We start from the raw sequence: 18,135 nt of genomic DNA, 5'->3' as shown, positions 1-18,135 counted from the left end.
TAAAATATAATACATGCTTAACCACATTTAAATATGAAACGTTCTCAAAATATAATCAATTAAAAATTCTGTACCGTTTCTGAAATAATCAAGTTTATCTTCAATGTTCCTCTCTCAGCATCTGTTTCTCCTCATTCTGTCTCCATACTGGTGTTAGATTTTCATTGACAGTTAAATACAATATATATATGGGGGGCTCCCTTTCCTAGCTCACTCAAATAACTGATTCCAGTACAATCAACATCTAACAAAATACAGACTTTGTCACAAATCCTGCATGTAGAGAGACAGGATTTCTGGCGATTTTAAAAGAGTGACCTCTAATACATCTTCAAGGCAAAAGGAGCCCCCCTAAACGATACATTGGATCTGTCATTCAAAATCAGACTTCCAACTTCTGTATGAAGAGACAAATGCAGAGGGGGGAGAGTGAAGAATAACTTGATTTTTCAGAAATTATTCAGAAGTCTTAATTGATAATATTTAGAAAATTCCTTATTTTAGTGTGATGAAGCTTATATTCAATTTTAACTTTCACAACAGTTCCCTTTCAGTTGGAAATAATAAAATAATAATTTTGAAGAATAACAAGTGGGCTTCTCTACAAGGACTACATTTCTATATTGAAACTAATTGAGAAGAATATGGTTATGGTTTCTTTATTGGATATATATATATATAAAGAGAGTGAGGGAGAGAAGCTCACTCCATTGACTTAAGACCTTTCTGAACTCAGAATCAACATTATTTTCTGTATAAAGGGGTTGTTCACCTTTGAGTTAACTTTTAGGGGCACATTTACTAAGCTTGAGATTCGAATGAAAAAAAAAATCGAAGTTTTTTTTTTTGGCTACTTCGACCATCGAATTGGCTACTTCGACCACGACTTCGAATCGAACGATTCAAACTAAAAATCGTTCGACTATTCGATAAAGTACTGTCTCTTTAAAAAAAACTTCGACCACCTACTTTGCCAACAAAAACCTACCGAGCACCAATGTTAGCCTATGGGGACTAGTGATGGGCGAAACGGCGCCCGTTTTTGACGCCGGCGTCCACTTTTTCTAAAAACTTTTTTGATGCCGGCGAATTTTTTTAGAATTGGCCATTTTATGACATAAAAAAAGTTAACCAAAAAGCAAACCACCCCCTTTTAAGTGGTACGGACCATGTTAATAAACTGGTGGGAGTGATCCACGCCTCCAATTGCGGTTTTGACTTTCATTGTCTACAGACAGGCCATGAATTACTTGGGGTGTTTTTGTGTTGCAAGAATCTCTGTATTATTGAATATTGCTGGCAGGACCTCACAGGAAACATCAACAAATGGAAAAATCAGGGTCCAGCATTTATAAAGAATCTTTCCCATCCCAAAAATACATATGACAGAAGATCAGCCTGGCACCCCCAAAAACAGATTGAACGCCAAGGGCTGGTGCTTAATGCTGTTATGACTGTAGGTCTATCGCTGACTAGAATGGACACATAATGAATTATATACTGGAATTATTAAACTAGTTTCAATCTAGAAACTATTTCGGAAACTCAAGTGGATTAATACGAGGGTAGAGATTTCAGTAATAACATGCCTGAGTCGTTGCCATGGGAAGTGACTTAATGATGTGAAACTCCCTGTGGGTAATGACAAAACTCTTGTTGTTCTTCAGTGTCGGACACAGGGCGTGATCCTGGCAATACTGACCCAGATGTCTACAGCAAAACCATGAAGCTCTCCAGTGGCCACAAGCCAATTATAACAGTAACACAGATCCCCTTCAGTCCAGAGGTCCGAGATTTACGCTACACGTTACCATGTTTCAGGGCAGTAATGGGCCTTTCGGTATCGACATATATTAACCCATTTCCGTGGCCTTGCACAATGATAAGAGGATAGCCTTTAAAAAACATGGTACTTATAGGGATCCTGTCATTGGAAAACATGTTTTTTTCAAAACGCATCAGTTAATGGTGCTGCTCCAGCAGAATTCTGCACTGAAATCCATTTCTCAAAAGAACAAACAGATTTTTTTATATTCAATTTTGAAATCTGACATGGGGCTAGACATATTGTCAATTTCCCAGCTGCCCCTGGTCATGTGACTTGTGCCTGCTTTAGGAGAGAAATGCTTTCTGGCAGGCTGCTGTTTTTCCTTCTCAATGTAACTGAATGTGTCTTAGTGGGACCTGGATTTTACTATTGAGTGTTGTTCTTAGATCTACCAGGCAGCTGTTATCTTGTGTTAGGGAGCTGTTATCTGGTTACCTTCCCATTGTTCTGTTGTATGGCTGCTGGGAGGGAAAGGGAGGGGGTGATAACACTCCAACTTGCAGTACAGCAGTAAAGAGTGATTGAAGTTTATCAGAGCACAAGTCACATGACTTGGGGCAGATGGGAAATTGACAAAATGTCTAGCCCCATGTCAGATTTCAAAATTGAATATAAAAAAATCAGTTTGCTCTTTTGAAAAATGGATTTCAGTGCAGAATTCTGCTGGAGCAGCACTATTAACTGATGGGTTTTGAAAAAAACATGTTTTCCAATGACAGGATCCCTTTATGGACCCCTGAACTTTAACCCACCCTCGATGGTACAAAATGTTATGAATGACAGCGACAAGTTTCATATGTGATGAACACAGTGAGTTTGAACCTGGAGTGAAACCTACTAATATATTAAAGTTACTTGTAGTCCTTCAAGTTGGGGATGATGATGAAGTCATAATGCTAATGAGACTGATTACATCACATGTAAACCCAGAAGTCACCAGAGAGGAGAACCAGAACAGAGCTCAGATCTTATGACTCACATGAAAAGAATAGTACCCTAGCATGCTCAATATAAATGGCACCTACTTCCCTCATGCCAACTCAATCGTGGTTGTAAGGGTTTGTAAAACTCACTCCTGTCACATGTGAGGACACAGAGGTTACTATAGCATTATAGCATGCGCATTTCACTTTCACCTTTTCTATCAAGAACTACTGGTGATCACCTGGGCAAATAATTACACCATACTATCAATTGGAAAGCAAACTTGCCTTTCTAGGAATGGCCATGAGATATTTAACAACTTGATCAGACATTGATTGTCCAGCCTAGCTAAGGGTTGTCCCTTCCATACACTAATACCATCATGCTCTAGGCCTTCTTACCATAACCCTGAAGGGAAAATCCCCTGTAAACTTCTTCATCCTTCGCAGGAGTCGTTATTCCAAGTACCAGATTTACCCATTCCACCTGCCGGTACAATCAAGTGTCTCAAGTCATGAGGAGACCTTTTGGTCTTACAGGACTCTCATACAAAAGGGTTTTGCTTCATTAAGAGCACCCAAATGGAAAGTATGGCTTTAAATAATGGTATGTGAATGTAGAAATGTAGAGTTCTTCAATACCTTTTGGGGACACTTTGAAGAACAATACCCGAGGGAAAGAAAACACCTCAAAAATAACTTGGGTTGATATTATAACTGGTATGGATGATACACAGCGGCATTCTGCAGGCACAAAGGAGAAGATATATGTCCCATCTTGTCTTGTCAAACATCAAAGGATATTTCAGGTTTTCCAACATATGGAAAAGTATTGTTTTTATGTTCCAGAACATGGTGGCAGCATTTCCACCTTCCTTTCTGCCAGGATTATGGGCGTTGTGGTATAAAGGATTAGTCCACAGCTAATAAACATTGTCTCAGCTGAGTTCTCCATACAGAACAGAATTAGTGCTATCTCTTAATACCCACTAGGGGTGCTATCGCTACATTTCTATATGGAAATTGTCTCGGCCAACACACATTGGGGTCGGGTATAAGGATAAAAAAAAGGCTGCAATATCACAGAGGCCAATTGTGGGTCCAGACATAGATAATAGTACAATGTGCATATTCATTTGATTGTATACTTGAAGGATGCCATACCTGCAGCCCTCCAGCTGTTTCGGAATAACCAAACTCCCTGGTACCCCCTTAGCTTTCAGCATATATAAAAGCTCCATAGGAAAAAACTGATAATAGAGCAAATTAAGATCAGATACCTAACACTGTAGCAACATATAAACACTTTTATGTGCAGCTCAAAGCCTTTCTTTCATTTATAAAGCGATTATTGTCTCTTCCAGCAGCCTCTCCTGGTAAATCAGACGGCACTTAGTGCACAGCAGGCTTTTCCTCTTCCTTCTGCTTTATGATTTCTGCCCCAGATAAAGTCGAAGGGCCTGTGTTCCCCATATCACATACCTTCCATGCAGCACCAGCAGGCTTTCCATGTTCCTAAATACTATCCGACAGCTCGACGGCTTGTTAAATGTACAGGAGTGCAGTACTGAGCGGCTGTACGGGATCCCCCGGCTGTCCCTGCACAAACTGATACAGCTACATCAATCCGTAATATCATTAAACAATGGTGTTGGGGGTTCCGAAAATGTTTCCCCGTGTCAAAATTCCCAATTTTAATCCCCCAATTCTAATGTAAATTCAATTGTGAGGTTTATATCATCTCGACCATGGAAACAGTTCTAATTCGAATATTCGCCACCTAAAATTTGCCGAGTTCATTTGAACCATTTGAATGTGTTAATTGCCTTCCTGACATTCGAGTTTCTTTCAGAGGGAAAACTCGATTCAAATTTGATTCCAATTTTCGATCGAATATTAGACGTTTGAATTTTTTTATTAAATAACCTCCCACTCATGTGATAATATTCCAATTTATTAAAGTAAAAAAAATTCACATAAATTCGAAATTCGACCTTTGATAAATCTGCCCATTAATGTATTTTTTTCTCTCTATTTTTTTGTGTTTACTTATTCTTATTGTATTTATTCTTTTAGTTATTTTCATTTTTCATTAATTATTTTTGTTAGAAGATGTAAAATCTGGGAAACCATTCACAACAGCAGTAAAATAGCACAGCACAAGAAAATAAACATGTTCTACATACTGAAGGTAGTGCACAAATAATACATACTCCAGATATTGTGTTCATGTTTATGAGAGAGAGTCACGCTGGCAGAAAAGGGGTTACAAAATGAAGTGCAATATACCGCAGGTTCATTTTAACTAAATCCAATTATAATAAAGATTCTAAATACCAGTTTTATTTTTTTTATTATAGAATGCCAATATAGTTCCTGGTTCATTCCCAAGGGGCTCGTGCCCCTTCTTATCGCTCCCGTTTCCATCAAACGCCCCTGGAATGTCAGTGTTCCTTTAACTGGTAACTTCTACTTCCCATCGCTGGGGCACGGAATATTAAAGTTATCTGGAGCACGGCCAGTCATTTCTGCTCTGAATTTAATAAAGCGACGGTTCCTGAAACTGTTGGCGAAGGAAATATTTCCAATAGAATTATTACCGCAATATGTGAAAAGAATCTTCATGGAGAGTGACATGTGAAATTGCTTTTGAACTTCATGTTCGGGATGTTCCGAGGCTCTGCCCTTTATCCCAGCGTTTTAGTGTTTTAATTAAACCAATCAACTCCTGGCCCCCCGTCATAACTTCCATCCAATTGAAACAAACCGCGGAATTCCAATGTAATATTTTATTAATTGCTTGTTTTATTTACCGTTAAATCCTTTCCAGAGAGCTGTGCCAAAGGGTTAAGCTTCTCTGCTCGGCCCGGCATGTAATGGATCCAAATAAAGGGATATAAAGAGATAATAAGCCTCGGCCGCAGAGATGAAAGGGTCCCAGTGAGCCCACGGCGGGGAGAGCACACCACTATTTCACGTTGGACCCCCTCCCCAGTCTTGTGCAAACAAAGTGCTTTTGTACAAACAAAACTCGGGATGAAAAAAATCTATATTTCGCTGGTGATTTGTGGCATTTGGGAGGTAATTTCTGCTCATGTAAAGTGATTTTAGCGGTTATGTTGAAGTCTGGAAACGCTTTTTGGATTACTGGATATAATTGCAGCCTCATTTCTCCTATTTAGCATTTATTATAGAGCGGGAGATATTGCAGCTATTATTAGTATCATTAGGTCGGCTTTAAGCAGAGCAGCGGGTCTGTTTCTTATTGCAGAGCTGATAATTCCACTTATTTCACGTCTTTCCTTTTCCCGGATTTTCTGCATTTATTATAAAACGCAAATAACTTTTTTTTTTTAGTTCTATAAACAAAAAGAAGGGTCCAAACAAATATTTACAATAAATTCCCGTCCAAATCAATAAGGAAAAAACTTAAATTTATCTAAATCGTCGTCGGATGATTTTTAAGATTATAAAAGCAGAGTAATTAAGCGACACGTTGTTCTGATAGAGTATAAGGGACCCCCCTCCAAAATAAAGTGACTGCCCTTGCGAATGACTTTCAGCACAGAAATGAGTGACTTCTCCAAATTATCAGAGGAAAATAGAGCAGCATGGTATCTTCCGACAGAGGGGGGGAGGCAAAGCTTTCCAAAAGGAAATGTCAGAAATTCCAGTTTGATCTCATGTTCCCTTCAGGTTTATTTATAAAAACCTCTGACTATTTTAACCAAGGGGGAATTGGTCCTAAAATGAACCCATTACCTTTAGGGAAGCACTGGAGGGCTGAAGTTGGCACTAAGGAAAAACATGCTTAGACTATTTTTTTTTAAAAAAATCTGAGAATGACTTAAGTCATAAGTAAATAAACACATTAAGGGAAAGTAAACCCCATAATGACGGGGAACACGAGAGCATCATTTATTTAACATATGACCAAATAAACACAAAATCCCATGACTGACACGAGCAGAGGAGATGGAGATAATATACACGACACGATAATCATGGATTCTTTCCGACAACCCTTTGAGGCCCGTTTATCAAAGGTCCATTTTGAATTCATGTGAATTTTTTTAAAACACGAATATACTCAAAATTTCGACTGGGAGGCTATTTAAGAAAAAAATTGAATGGCAAATTTTCGATTGAATGGTTCCGACCCAAAAATTTAAATCGTATCTGATTCGTCGGAATCGAGTTTTTCTCCCGAAAAAAAACCTTGAATGTCAGGAAGACTATTTACATCTCCAAATGATTCAACCGACCTCTGCCATTGACTTTTACAGAAACTCAGCAGTTTTAGGTGGCGAATATTCGAATTAGGACTGTTTTCATGGTCGAGCTCTGAAAAATCTTTACCTTCGAATAGGGCGATTAAAATTTAAATGTGTGATTTATGACACTTGAAAATTTGAATTCGGATTTACTATTCAACCCTTGATAAATCTGCCCCTTTGTGTTCGTTATGCCCCAAACTTTTCGATTGAAAGCTCTTGTGAACAGAGTTGGCTAATAACTAAATTCTGTTATTTATTTGTATGTCCCGTGATAAAGAATCAGGATATTGGTGACATTCGGGCGCTCAATTGGATGGAGAAAATAATTTACTATTTGCTGAATTTCATAATTCAAATGAATTCCATAATAAAATCCCTGTGCTGTTTCTGGGCATGTTTGTGTGTGTGTAATATATAATAATATACACAGTGTACAAAACGTGGCTTCATCACTGTGTTTGTAAATCTTAGTAAATGAGATCACTTTCCCGTTGAAATTTGACACAAATAAGTGAAACCGCTGCCTCTGTTTATTTATTTTACATTTAGAGTTTCGTCTCTACGGCCCATCCGCTATAGAGGAATTCTTCTGTACAAAGTCACTCCCTTTCTACTACAACAACCGTTTCTTTGCCGAACACCGACGTCTGGGAATTCTGATAGGAATTAAATCCTCAATCCCAAAAGCCCAGTTGTTTATTCTCTTATTGTTGTAAAGGTGTAAAAAAAAAAAAAACCCTCTCCTCAGTATTCAGTTGCTCCCAAATTCCAGTCATGTGCATGGCCAGCCACAACTCTGGGATTTCAGGATTCGCAGCTAAAAAAAACATTTATTTTCTAAAAATGTCAGAATGACGGATTTTATAAGATAAAAAATTTTTTTTAATCTCGTGCCAGATTTTTGTCAGAATGACAAAAGATTTGGTGTTGATTCCTGATTTTAATACATTTTAGCTTCACCTACAGAACTTTGAAAGCACGGGGAGGCAAAGCAACAGGGGTCGGTACAAGCTAAGGGAATCAGCTCATTCCTAGGAGGATCGTAATTCACTGGGCTCCAGAATAGCGAGAAAGGAACAAGCGAGGAATAAAGGATTTACTAAACAATTGTTGAACTGCACAATTAAAGGGGTGGTTCACCTTTAAGTTAACTTTTATTATGTAATGGAAAGGTCACTTCTAAGCAACTTGTCAATTGGTCTTCATTTTTTTCTTTTTGATCATTTTTGAATAATTTGTCTTTTTCTTCTGACTCTTTTCAGCTTTCAAATCTAAAAAGTCTACAAATGCATTGTTATTCCTTTTTATTAATCACCTTTCTATTCAGGCCTATCCTATTCATATTCCAGTCTCTTATTCTAATCAATGCATGGTTGCTAGGGGAATTTGGACCATAACAACCAGATGGCTGAAACTGCAAACTGGAGAGCTGCTGAATAAAAAGCTAAATAACTCAAAAACCACAAACAATAAAAAATGAAAACAAATTTAAAATTGTCTCAGAATATCCCTCTCTGTATCATACTAAGGGGGTTATTTATTAAAATCCATATGTAAAAATCTCAAAAAAAATGTGTTTTTTCCACTAGAAAGCTCAAATTTTTAGAGGGGAAAAAAACTTAAATTTTTGAAGATTTATTATACCCCGATGCTGCAAAAAACCCGAATCTAAAAATCCGCCATCTCAGACCAGTCGAGGTCCTGTATAAGTCAATGGGAGAGGCACCTATATCAATGATTTTTTGTGGTCTGCGCTGACTTTAGCCTGAAAAAAAATTCTGGGTTTTCGGGCAAAAACTCTTTGAGCAATTCGGGAAAAAAGCCTGAAAATTTTGAGCAATTCAGGAAAGAAACAGAAAAATTTGAATGATTCAGGTTTTTGCTTGATTTTATCGAGTTTTTCCACGATCTGATTAAATTGAGTTTTTTTTAATAAATGAGCTAAAATCGGGCATGGAAGTTTGTTTGCCATTTTTTTAAATAAAATATAATATAAATTCCGATAAAAGTTAGTTCAAAGGCAAACAATCCCTAACATGCCACGTAAAGCACAATATTTATTCATGAAAAGCACAATATTTATTTTACATTTTTATGCTGAATTGCATTTACAAAACGTGGCACTAGAAGTCTTGCGCCAATCTCTCAAGTTAAATACAGCATTAAAGGGGCCATACATTGGGCGTCCCTCCATGGTCTCCGGCCAATCAGCTCATGGGATTCATCTGTTCTTAAGTTTGAGGAAAAAAAGCCAAGGCAAAACTTAAGCAAATCTTTTTTCCTCAGTCACTGTTTTTATTGTGGACTACGAAGTGTTTGTAAATAAAACCGTGTATGGAATAATCATGATGGAGTTTTGTTCTGGGGGAAAAGTTGATCGCAAAAAGAAATGTAATTATTCCATTTATTTCACTGAGGTTGTAAAATCTCCAATAAATCTGAAATAATTCTAAATTTCACAAATTTTAAAAAATACTGTAAATCATGACTATTCAAGGCTCATATGTTGTTATTCACTTTTTTTTCTCAAATTGTGGAAAAGATGTTTGATCTTGACTTTTAATAAATTTGCCCCAAATTGTACAAATGGCCATACATGATACTGACCACATTCTATTCTTCCTTTCATTCATTTAGGGGGTTATTTATCAAAGGTCGAATTTTACAGGTTTGTGAGGTTTTTTATATACCTCGAATGAACACACAACTCAAAAAAACTCGAATGGGAAAAACTCGAATCAGTGAATTTGCGGTGAACAACGTGAAAACTTGAGTTGAGTTAATTATTCCGGGTAAGAAAATCAATTGAACTGATTGAGTTTTTGAGCGATACCCTAAAATCATGAAGGCTATTCAAGGGACCTCTTCCATTGACTGGTTTCAGCTGGAGTATTTTCGGATTCAACCTATTTCCAGCTTCGTGGTATAATAAATCTGAAAAGTTTTTTATTTTTAGCCCAAAAATCGAGTTTTGACTGAAAATTACCTTCGAAAACTCACATATTTTCCATTTTTCCTGTGACAAATGAACACTAAGGGGCCGATTCACAAACTTCGAGTGAAGGATTCGAAGGTAAAAAACTTTGAATTTCGAAGTTTTTGTTGGGCTACTTCGACCATCGAATGGGCTACTTCGACCTTCGACTACGACTTCGAATCGAAGAATTCAAACAAAAAATCTTTCGACTATTCGACCATTCGATAGTCGAAGTACTGTCTCTTTAAAATAAAAAACTTCGACCCCCTAGTTCGCCATCTAAAAGCTACCGAACTCAATGTTAGCCCCCATAGGAATTATCCTTCGATCATTCGATCTAACTATCTGCGCTAAATCCTTCGACTTCGATATTCGAAGGATTTTAATTCCTAGTCGAATATCGGAGGGTTAATTAACCCTCGATATTCGACCCTTAGTGAATCGGCCCCTAACAATCTACAGTAATGGGCCTGCAATGCGCCGCCATCTTTCCTGTTGTGGTACAATGGATGCCAAACAGCATGGGCAAGCAATATGGGGCATCGGGGAAGGCAGCTCTCTGGTGAAGAAGCGGTTAACAGGCAGGCCATTGTTTTCCCATTACTTTAAGGTCACTTTACGACGTGGCTGTCCCCCTATAAATAACAGCGCCAGCAGCGGGCACATTGCTAAACTTACAAATCGTATACGTAGATTTAGTGGGATTAAACTCTGACCGGCCGTGAGCTGCGCTGAGCCCGTATTTCGCGCGTTCGCTGTCTGTCTGAGCCCTTGGACAGCTGGACAGAACACGTATTATTCTGCCACTTTTTTTTAGCAGGTTAATTTATCGTTTTCATTTTCCTTAGGGCTCGGGGAACACAATGTCGCCCCTGGTTAACTCCTGCACTGCCACAGGGAACAAAGAAACAGCCCGTAAGCCGACGACACAGAGACGCGGAGCCTTTTCCTTCCCCACAAACGGCCCCCGCATCTCCCCCCTTCCCAGGCTCACGCTGTCCCCTTTAGCCCCCATATAAGCCTGTGTGTTTGCACAGGGCTTCATTACACTCTGGGGCTGCCTGGGGGGAAATACAAAATCTTTGAACAGGTGCAAAATATTAGCAGTTATATGTATTGCAATAAGTGGCAAAGAGCTGAGATATGACAGGGGCGCAGGAGGAGGGGCACCAGAAGTAGAAGTAGGGGTTTAACTCACAGGCCCAATATTCCTATGTAATATGCAACCAGTACAACTATGCAGTTGGTAAATATTTTACTACATTAAACAAACCAAATCTCGACAGTACATTATATGACTTGGTCTGGAACATTGTGCTTGCCCTCCACTTGGGTCACAACTTGACTCACCAGAACTGAGCATTGAAATGTTGGGTCACCACAACCAACAGAGTTTCATTACTGGGGTCACCACAACCAACACAAGTCTCTTTAGCTGGGTCATCAGAACTTACATGAGGCTCTTTAGCTGGGTCTCCACAACCTACAAAAGACTCATTAGCTGTGTAACCAGAACTTACAGAAAGCTCATTTACTGAGTCACCAGAACTTACATGAGGCTCTTTAGCTGGGTCACCAGAACTTACAAAAGACCTTTTTACTGGGTCATGATAAATTTCATGAGGCTCTTTAACTGGGTCATCAGAACTTACATAAAGCTTGTTTACTGAGTCACCAGAAATTACATGAAACTCTTTAGCTGGGTCGCCAGAACTTACACTAAGGCTCTTTACCTGGGTCACCAGAACCTACAAAAGGCTCAATAGCTGGATAATCAGAATTTACAGAAGGCTCATTCACTGGTTCAGCAGAAATTACATGAGGCTTATTAGCTGGGTCGCCAGAACTTACAGAAAGCTAATTTACTGGGTCACCAGAAATGACATGAAACTCTTTAGTTGGGTCACGAGAACTTACATGAAGCTCTTTAGCTGAATCTCCAGAACTTACATGAGGCTATTTGGCTGGGTCTCCAGAACCTACAAAAGGCTCATTAGCTGGGTAATCAGAACTTACAGAAGGCTCATTTGATGGATCACCAGAACTTATGTGAGGCTCTTTAGCTGGGTCACTAGAACGTACAAAAGGCTCATTAGCTGGGATACCAGAACTTGCATTAGGCTCATTAGCTGGGTTACTAGAAGTAACAGAAGTCTCACTGGATCACCAGAACTAACAGAAGTGTTGCTGAGACTAGCAAATGTCTCTTTAGCTGCCTCACCAGAACTAGCAGAAGTCTCTTTAATTGGGCCACCAGAACTTAAAGACATCTTATCAGTTCTGTCTAATATTTACTAAACTATCTGAATACTTATTTAATGTATTAGCAGAACTAAAACAAAACTCGTGAGTTGGGTCAGCAGAACTTACAGAATATTTATGAGATGTGTCACTATAATTAACAGACCACTCACAAGATGGCTCACTAACAGGTCTGGAATCAAAATAGGTCCTGGCATTTCAAATACACAGAGGCCTAAAACAGCCTGTACCAGCCCAATAAATATTGACGGTCTATGGGATCTTATACCTGCCCCTCTGCCATTTGCCAGAGCCCACAGATTGCCAGTCCGGACCTCCTCACTATAACCCAAAAGATACTCATCATGTGTTGGTCATTAAAACAAGCAAAATGGCCATGGGATGGTCAGGTAGAATCAGCAGAACAAATGTGCAGGAGTTGGGTCACTAAAATAAACAGAACACTCATGAGTGAACTCAATTAGGAAGATGCTGACAGGTTGGGTGAGTATAAGTAGCACAATAGTGAGTTGAACTAGAACTAACAGTGTCTTCCAGAAGAAGCCAGACTCAATCAGCAGCTCTAACACAGTGTTTAATGAAAGTTGGTGGGATGCGACACAATAACTGAAAGCAAATAAGTTGGGTCAGAACAAGAATCTCAGTTGCTCACTGAGAACAAGAAATGGGCAGTTAGAATGTGGCAGTGAATATGTGAGATGCCGCATAGCAACACGTTGTCAGGTGGCCCTGGGGCCCCAATGTGATCCAGTACAGGAGCCGGGCATGTCTGTAGTGGTAGTACCAGTCGGTGCCACAGGTTGTACCTGAGACTATTAGTCAGTAGGTGGGCACATTGCCCCCATATCAGAGTTGCCCCAGTCACAGTGTTTGTTGGTTCATCTCTCACCCCACTGCTGTGCATTAGATTAAAGGAGAAGGAAAGCTACCAGGGGAGTTTATTGCCAATAGATCAGCCACAATAGTGAAAGCTACAAGACTACATTTATTCTGCAGAATGCTTTACCATACCTGAGTAAAAAGCTCTAGACACATTCTGTTTGTTTAGGATAGCAGCTGCCATATTAGCTTGCTGTGACATCACTTCCTGCCTGAGTCTCTCCCTGCTCACTCATTGCTCTGGGCTCAGTGGGAGAGGAGTAAACTGAGCATGCTCAAGCCCTAGCCCTGGAGGTTTAAGCTGAAAACAGTTAGTCTGATACAGAAGCCCATGAGTACACAATAGAAGGGAAAATGTGCTGTTTGACAGAGGACTCAGAGCAGCATTACTTTGAGGGGTTACTGGTGTATTTATATAGACCTTTCTGATAAGGTTTATTTCATATTAGCCTTTCCTTCTCCTTTAAACCCCCGCCCTGTATCTGTCCTGTATCTGTCCTGTATTTGTCCTGTATCCCCTCTCACCTCCTCCAGTTGCGCCTGGATCAGGCCGGACTCCCAGCTCCGAGACATCACTCCTGGGGCCCCCACAGGGCCACTACCCCCTGGCGGGACTGTGCTCCTCGCTCTCTTCGGGCTCATGTTTCCCCGCGCGGGTCTAAGGACTCGGTACCCACTTACACGAACTATCCCGGATCCCTGCGATTCTAAGGACGCTTATCGGTTGCCAAGCAACGAACTCCGAGAAAGTTCCGCCTCCCCGCTCAACCCACACACGGAAGTCCAGTGTTGTAATGACTTCCCGCCTCTGTAGCCATGGTAACCGGGCAGCGCACAGTGTTCGCTCGGGGGTAGCAGAGAAGTCACAGGGGGTCACTAGTATCCCCTCAATGTGACTAACGGCCTGTCTCTTATAAGTGGAGCTCAGCGCATGAGGGAAATATAAAATCCCCGAGTGTGTATAATAAATACCTTGTGAGTGTGACCTCACCCCTCAGTATAACAATGGTCAGTACTGGGGACTCATTTGTACAGACGTGACGAGCTGAGCGCGGGGATTTGCCCCACACTTTCCTATTCATTCAGCGCTGTGTCACGTGTCAGGGATTGTCCAGTAAGGGCTGAGGTTTGTGACTGAGCGCGAATCTCTGGGTCTGTCACTCAGACTCACCTTCCCACATACAGCAGATACAGGGCCACTCAGGTCTGGACTGGGAGTCAACATAAGCCCTGGCCCTGGTATTTGACTTACACAGCACATACCTCCCAACTGTCCCTTTTTCGGAGGGACAGTCCCTCTTTTGACAGCTCAACCCGCAGTCCCTCATTTGTACTGGAAAGTCCCTCTTTTCTCTGCACTGAACAGCCAGAAAAAGAAACAAAGTTTCTCACTTAATTGGCTTTTAGCAGAGAGCCCAGAACAGCCAACAGGTGCAAATAAGATACTTTGTAACAATTTTGAGACACAAAAACACAGTTTAGATAAGGAGAAATATTTTCAAACTTTCATAACCTGCCAAATTTTGTAAAACAAACATGGTAATTAGGGGGTGTGGCCACAGAAAGGGGTGTGGTCAAATAATTTGCTGCGCTACGTGCGGAAAAAAAAATTTATATCCCTCTTTTTACTTCCAAAATGTTGGGAGCTATGCAATAACTAGTGAGTGCCTGTGGCTTCTACACCTGCCCCTCTGGCATTTGCCACAAGCCACTCATTGCCAGTCCATTGTAGTGGGGGATAGAGGTAGAGGGACTGACTTCAACAATACAGAAATGAGGAGACACGTTTGGCCACGCCCACTAACATATCAGACTCATTAGCCACTGGGCTCATTCACCTCAGGAGACACCGTATAAAGGTGCAACGGCTTTGCCTCCGAGGAACTTTCTCCTCACTCTTCTGTTGTATGAGGTGAGTTGTGACTCTCAATGGTTCCTCAATGTGGCCCTTCATCCCTAGTCCAATTGACCAACTGCAACACCCGCCAACCATGGTCCTGTCTTCAACATGCTGCTCCATCCAACAGAAATCTTGGGGCTCCATAGTAGTATGGTCATGGTCCCCCCACTTCTAATAGCATACAGGCTCTTTGTAAGCGCTGCCAGGACACATACTGTATATTGCTTTATATAGTGCTGACATATTCCATAGTGCTGTGTGTACAGAGATTATAAATCATTCCCATCAGTCCCTGTCCCAGTGAGCTTACAATCTAAGGTTCCAATCACATTCCCATCAGTCCCTGCTCCAGTGAGCTTACAATCTAAGGCCCCTATCACATTCCCATCAGTCCCTGCCCCAGTGAGTTTACAATCTAAGGTCCCTATCACATTCCCATCAATCCCTGCCCCAGTGAGTTTACAATCTAAGGTCCCAATCACATTCCCATCAGTCCCTGCCCCAGTGAGTTTACAATCTAAGGTCCTAATCACATTCCCATCAGTCCCTACCCCAGCGAGCTTACAATCTAAGGTCCCTATCACATTCCCATCAGTCCCTTCCCCAGTGAGTTTACAATCTTAGATACCTATCACATTCCCATCAGTCCTTGCCCCAGTGAGCTTACAATCTAAGGTCCCTATCACATTCCCATCAGTCCCTACCCCAGTGAGCTTACAATCTAAGATCCCTATCACATTCCCGTCAGTCCCTGCCCCAGTGAGCTTACAATCTAAGGTCCCTATCACATTCCCATCAGTCCCTACCCCAGCGAGCTTACAATCTAAGGTCCCTATCACATTCCCATCAGTCCCTTCCCCAGTGAGTTTACAATCTTAGATACCTATCACATTCCCATCAGTCCCTGCCCCAGTGAGCTGACAATCTAAGGTCCCTATCACATTCCCATCAGTCCCTGCCCCAGTGAGCTTACAATCTAAGGTCCCTATCACATTCCCATCAGTCCCTACCCCAGCGAGCTTACAATCTAAGGTCCCTATCACATTCCCATCAGTCCCTTCCCCAGTGAGTTTACAATCTTAGATACCTATCACATTCCCATCAGTCCTTGCCCCAGTGAGCTTACAATTTAAGGTCCCTATCACATTCCCATCAGTCCCTACCCCAGTGAGCTTACAATCTAAGATCCCTATCACATTCCCGTCAGTCCCTGCCCCAGTGAGCTTACAATCTAAGGTCCCTATCACATTCCCATCAGTCCCTACCCCAGCGAGCTTACAATCTAAGGTCCCTATCACATTCCCATCAGTCCCTTCCCCAGTGAGTTTACAATCTTAGATACCTATCACATTCCCATCAGTCCTTGCCCCAGTGAGCTTACAATTTAAGGTCCCTATCACATTCCCATCAGTCCCTACCCCATTGAGCTTACAATCTAAGATCCCTATCACATTCCCGTCAGTCCCTGCCCCAGTGAGCATTTGATTGTACTGTGATTCACCCACTAGTGGAAATAGAACTCCCTGGGCTCCCAGCTCATATCCAAACTAAAAAAGGCAATACAAGGATTCCTTTGCTGGAGTTTAAAATAATTTTTTTCCCTTTTTGTGCTGAACGAAATAGTGAAAACACTGCTTGGAAGCTGTTACTTGTACCTATCCCTACCCTACTTTCTGTAAAGTAACACTTCCTTATGTTCCCTTTCATTCTCCCTCCTATTCGTTTACTGTATTAGTTCCACCACACCTGCTGGTAGACTGTTCCCTGTATCTATCCCCCCTTCAGTAAAGTATCACTTCCTTATGTTGCAGCTGAGCTGCATTGCTTGGCATTCGGAGTGGGAGAAATGGGTGACATGCTACAAAGTGGCTGCACATTAATCTGGGGTTAAAGTACCCGGCACAGGAATTTCTGTTGATATATGAAGGCCGAGTGATCAAAGATGATGGAGGAACATGGAGCAGAATGTGTGCATTATCAGACGCCTGTGTTGGGCTCAGATCTGACCTCCGTGCTCTCGTGCAGCTGAGATATAATTATTTGCAGCCACTCTGGGTGGACATTTGGGGAGAGAGGAGAAATCTGATTCTCTCACTGAGTGAGAGGAAAATCAAAAGGAAAGTGATGGCTTTCATAAATAATGGCTGTAATGAGCTACAAAGGGAATATGCTTAACCCATCAATCCTGGGCCGCAAGACGACTTGTCCTGTTCAACTAGAACAGTCATTGATGTTCATTGGACATTGCTTTGTCCTTTAATCCCTGGGGCATAATTCTTTCTAGTCTGACTCACACATGGAGCTTCCCATGTTGTTCACTAGTCAGCAGAGTTATTTGTGTTCTGCCTTTGAGTTCCGCTCCATCCGTCTAATGTTATTGTATCAAGCAGAGCAGCCAGAGTGGAGAACAGCAGGTATAGAGGGGCAACACAGAGAAGTTATGGAGACATTAATAATGGCAGGACAGTGGGATGGTGATGATGGTTGTACAGTAGGGAGACTGCACTCACTGTAGGGTAAGATGAAAACAGTAGGGCAAAATGGTGACAAGATGGAAACAGTAGGAGAGGATGGTGACAAAAGGGCAAGATGGAGATCATGGGGCAAGATAGTGACAATAGAGCAAAATAGAGACAGTAGGACAAGATGGAGACAATAGGACAAATGGAATCAGTAGGAGAAGATGGTGACATTATGGTTTGATGGAGACATTAGGGTATGATGGAGACAGGAGAATATGGGGACAGAAGGGCAATATGGAAACAGTAGGGCAAGATAGAGAAATAAGGGCAATATGGAGACAATAGGACAAGATAGACACAGGGCGTAGGACACGATGGAGACAGGGCAAGATAGAGACAGTAGGACACAATGGAGGCAGCTGGGCAATATGGAGACAGTAGGACAAGATGGAGACAGGGTAAGATAGAGACAGTAGGACACAATGGAGGCAGTAGGACAATATGGAGACAGTAGGACAAGATAGACACGGCATAGGACACAATGGAGACAGGGCAAGATAGAGACAGTAGGACACAATGGAGGCAGTAGTGCATTATGGAGACAGTAGGACAAGATGGAGACAGGGT

General features: G+C 41.3%; 1 protein-coding gene across 3 annotated transcripts in view; it reads right to left on the bottom strand.

Moving 5' to 3' along the window:
- Positions 1 to 14,067, bottom strand: part of spag17.L (sperm associated antigen 17 L homeolog) — an 82,944-nt gene extending 68,877 nt beyond the window's left edge. The window contains exon 1 of one of the 3 annotated variants that reach the window (XM_041581394.1): positions 13,672 to 14,067. In XM_041581394.1, the coding sequence (XP_041437328.1) occupies positions 13,672 to 13,788 (117 nt within the window). In that variant the 5' untranslated portion in view covers positions 13,789 to 14,067. The remainder of the gene's footprint in view (positions 1 to 13,671) is intronic. The other 2 variants (XM_041581395.1, XM_018245795.2) reach the window with 2 other exon arrangements.
- Between the last annotated feature and the right edge of the window lie 4,068 nt (positions 14,068 to 18,135).

Source organism: Xenopus laevis, chromosome 2L (genome assembly GCF_017654675.1).
Source record: "Xenopus laevis strain J_2021 chromosome 2L, Xenopus_laevis_v10.1, whole genome shotgun sequence".
Taxonomy (NCBI): Eukaryota; Metazoa; Chordata; class Amphibia; order Anura; family Pipidae; genus Xenopus; species Xenopus laevis.
Note: the sequence above shows the minus strand (reverse complement) of the source record. Positions and strands in the feature narration are given on the sequence as shown.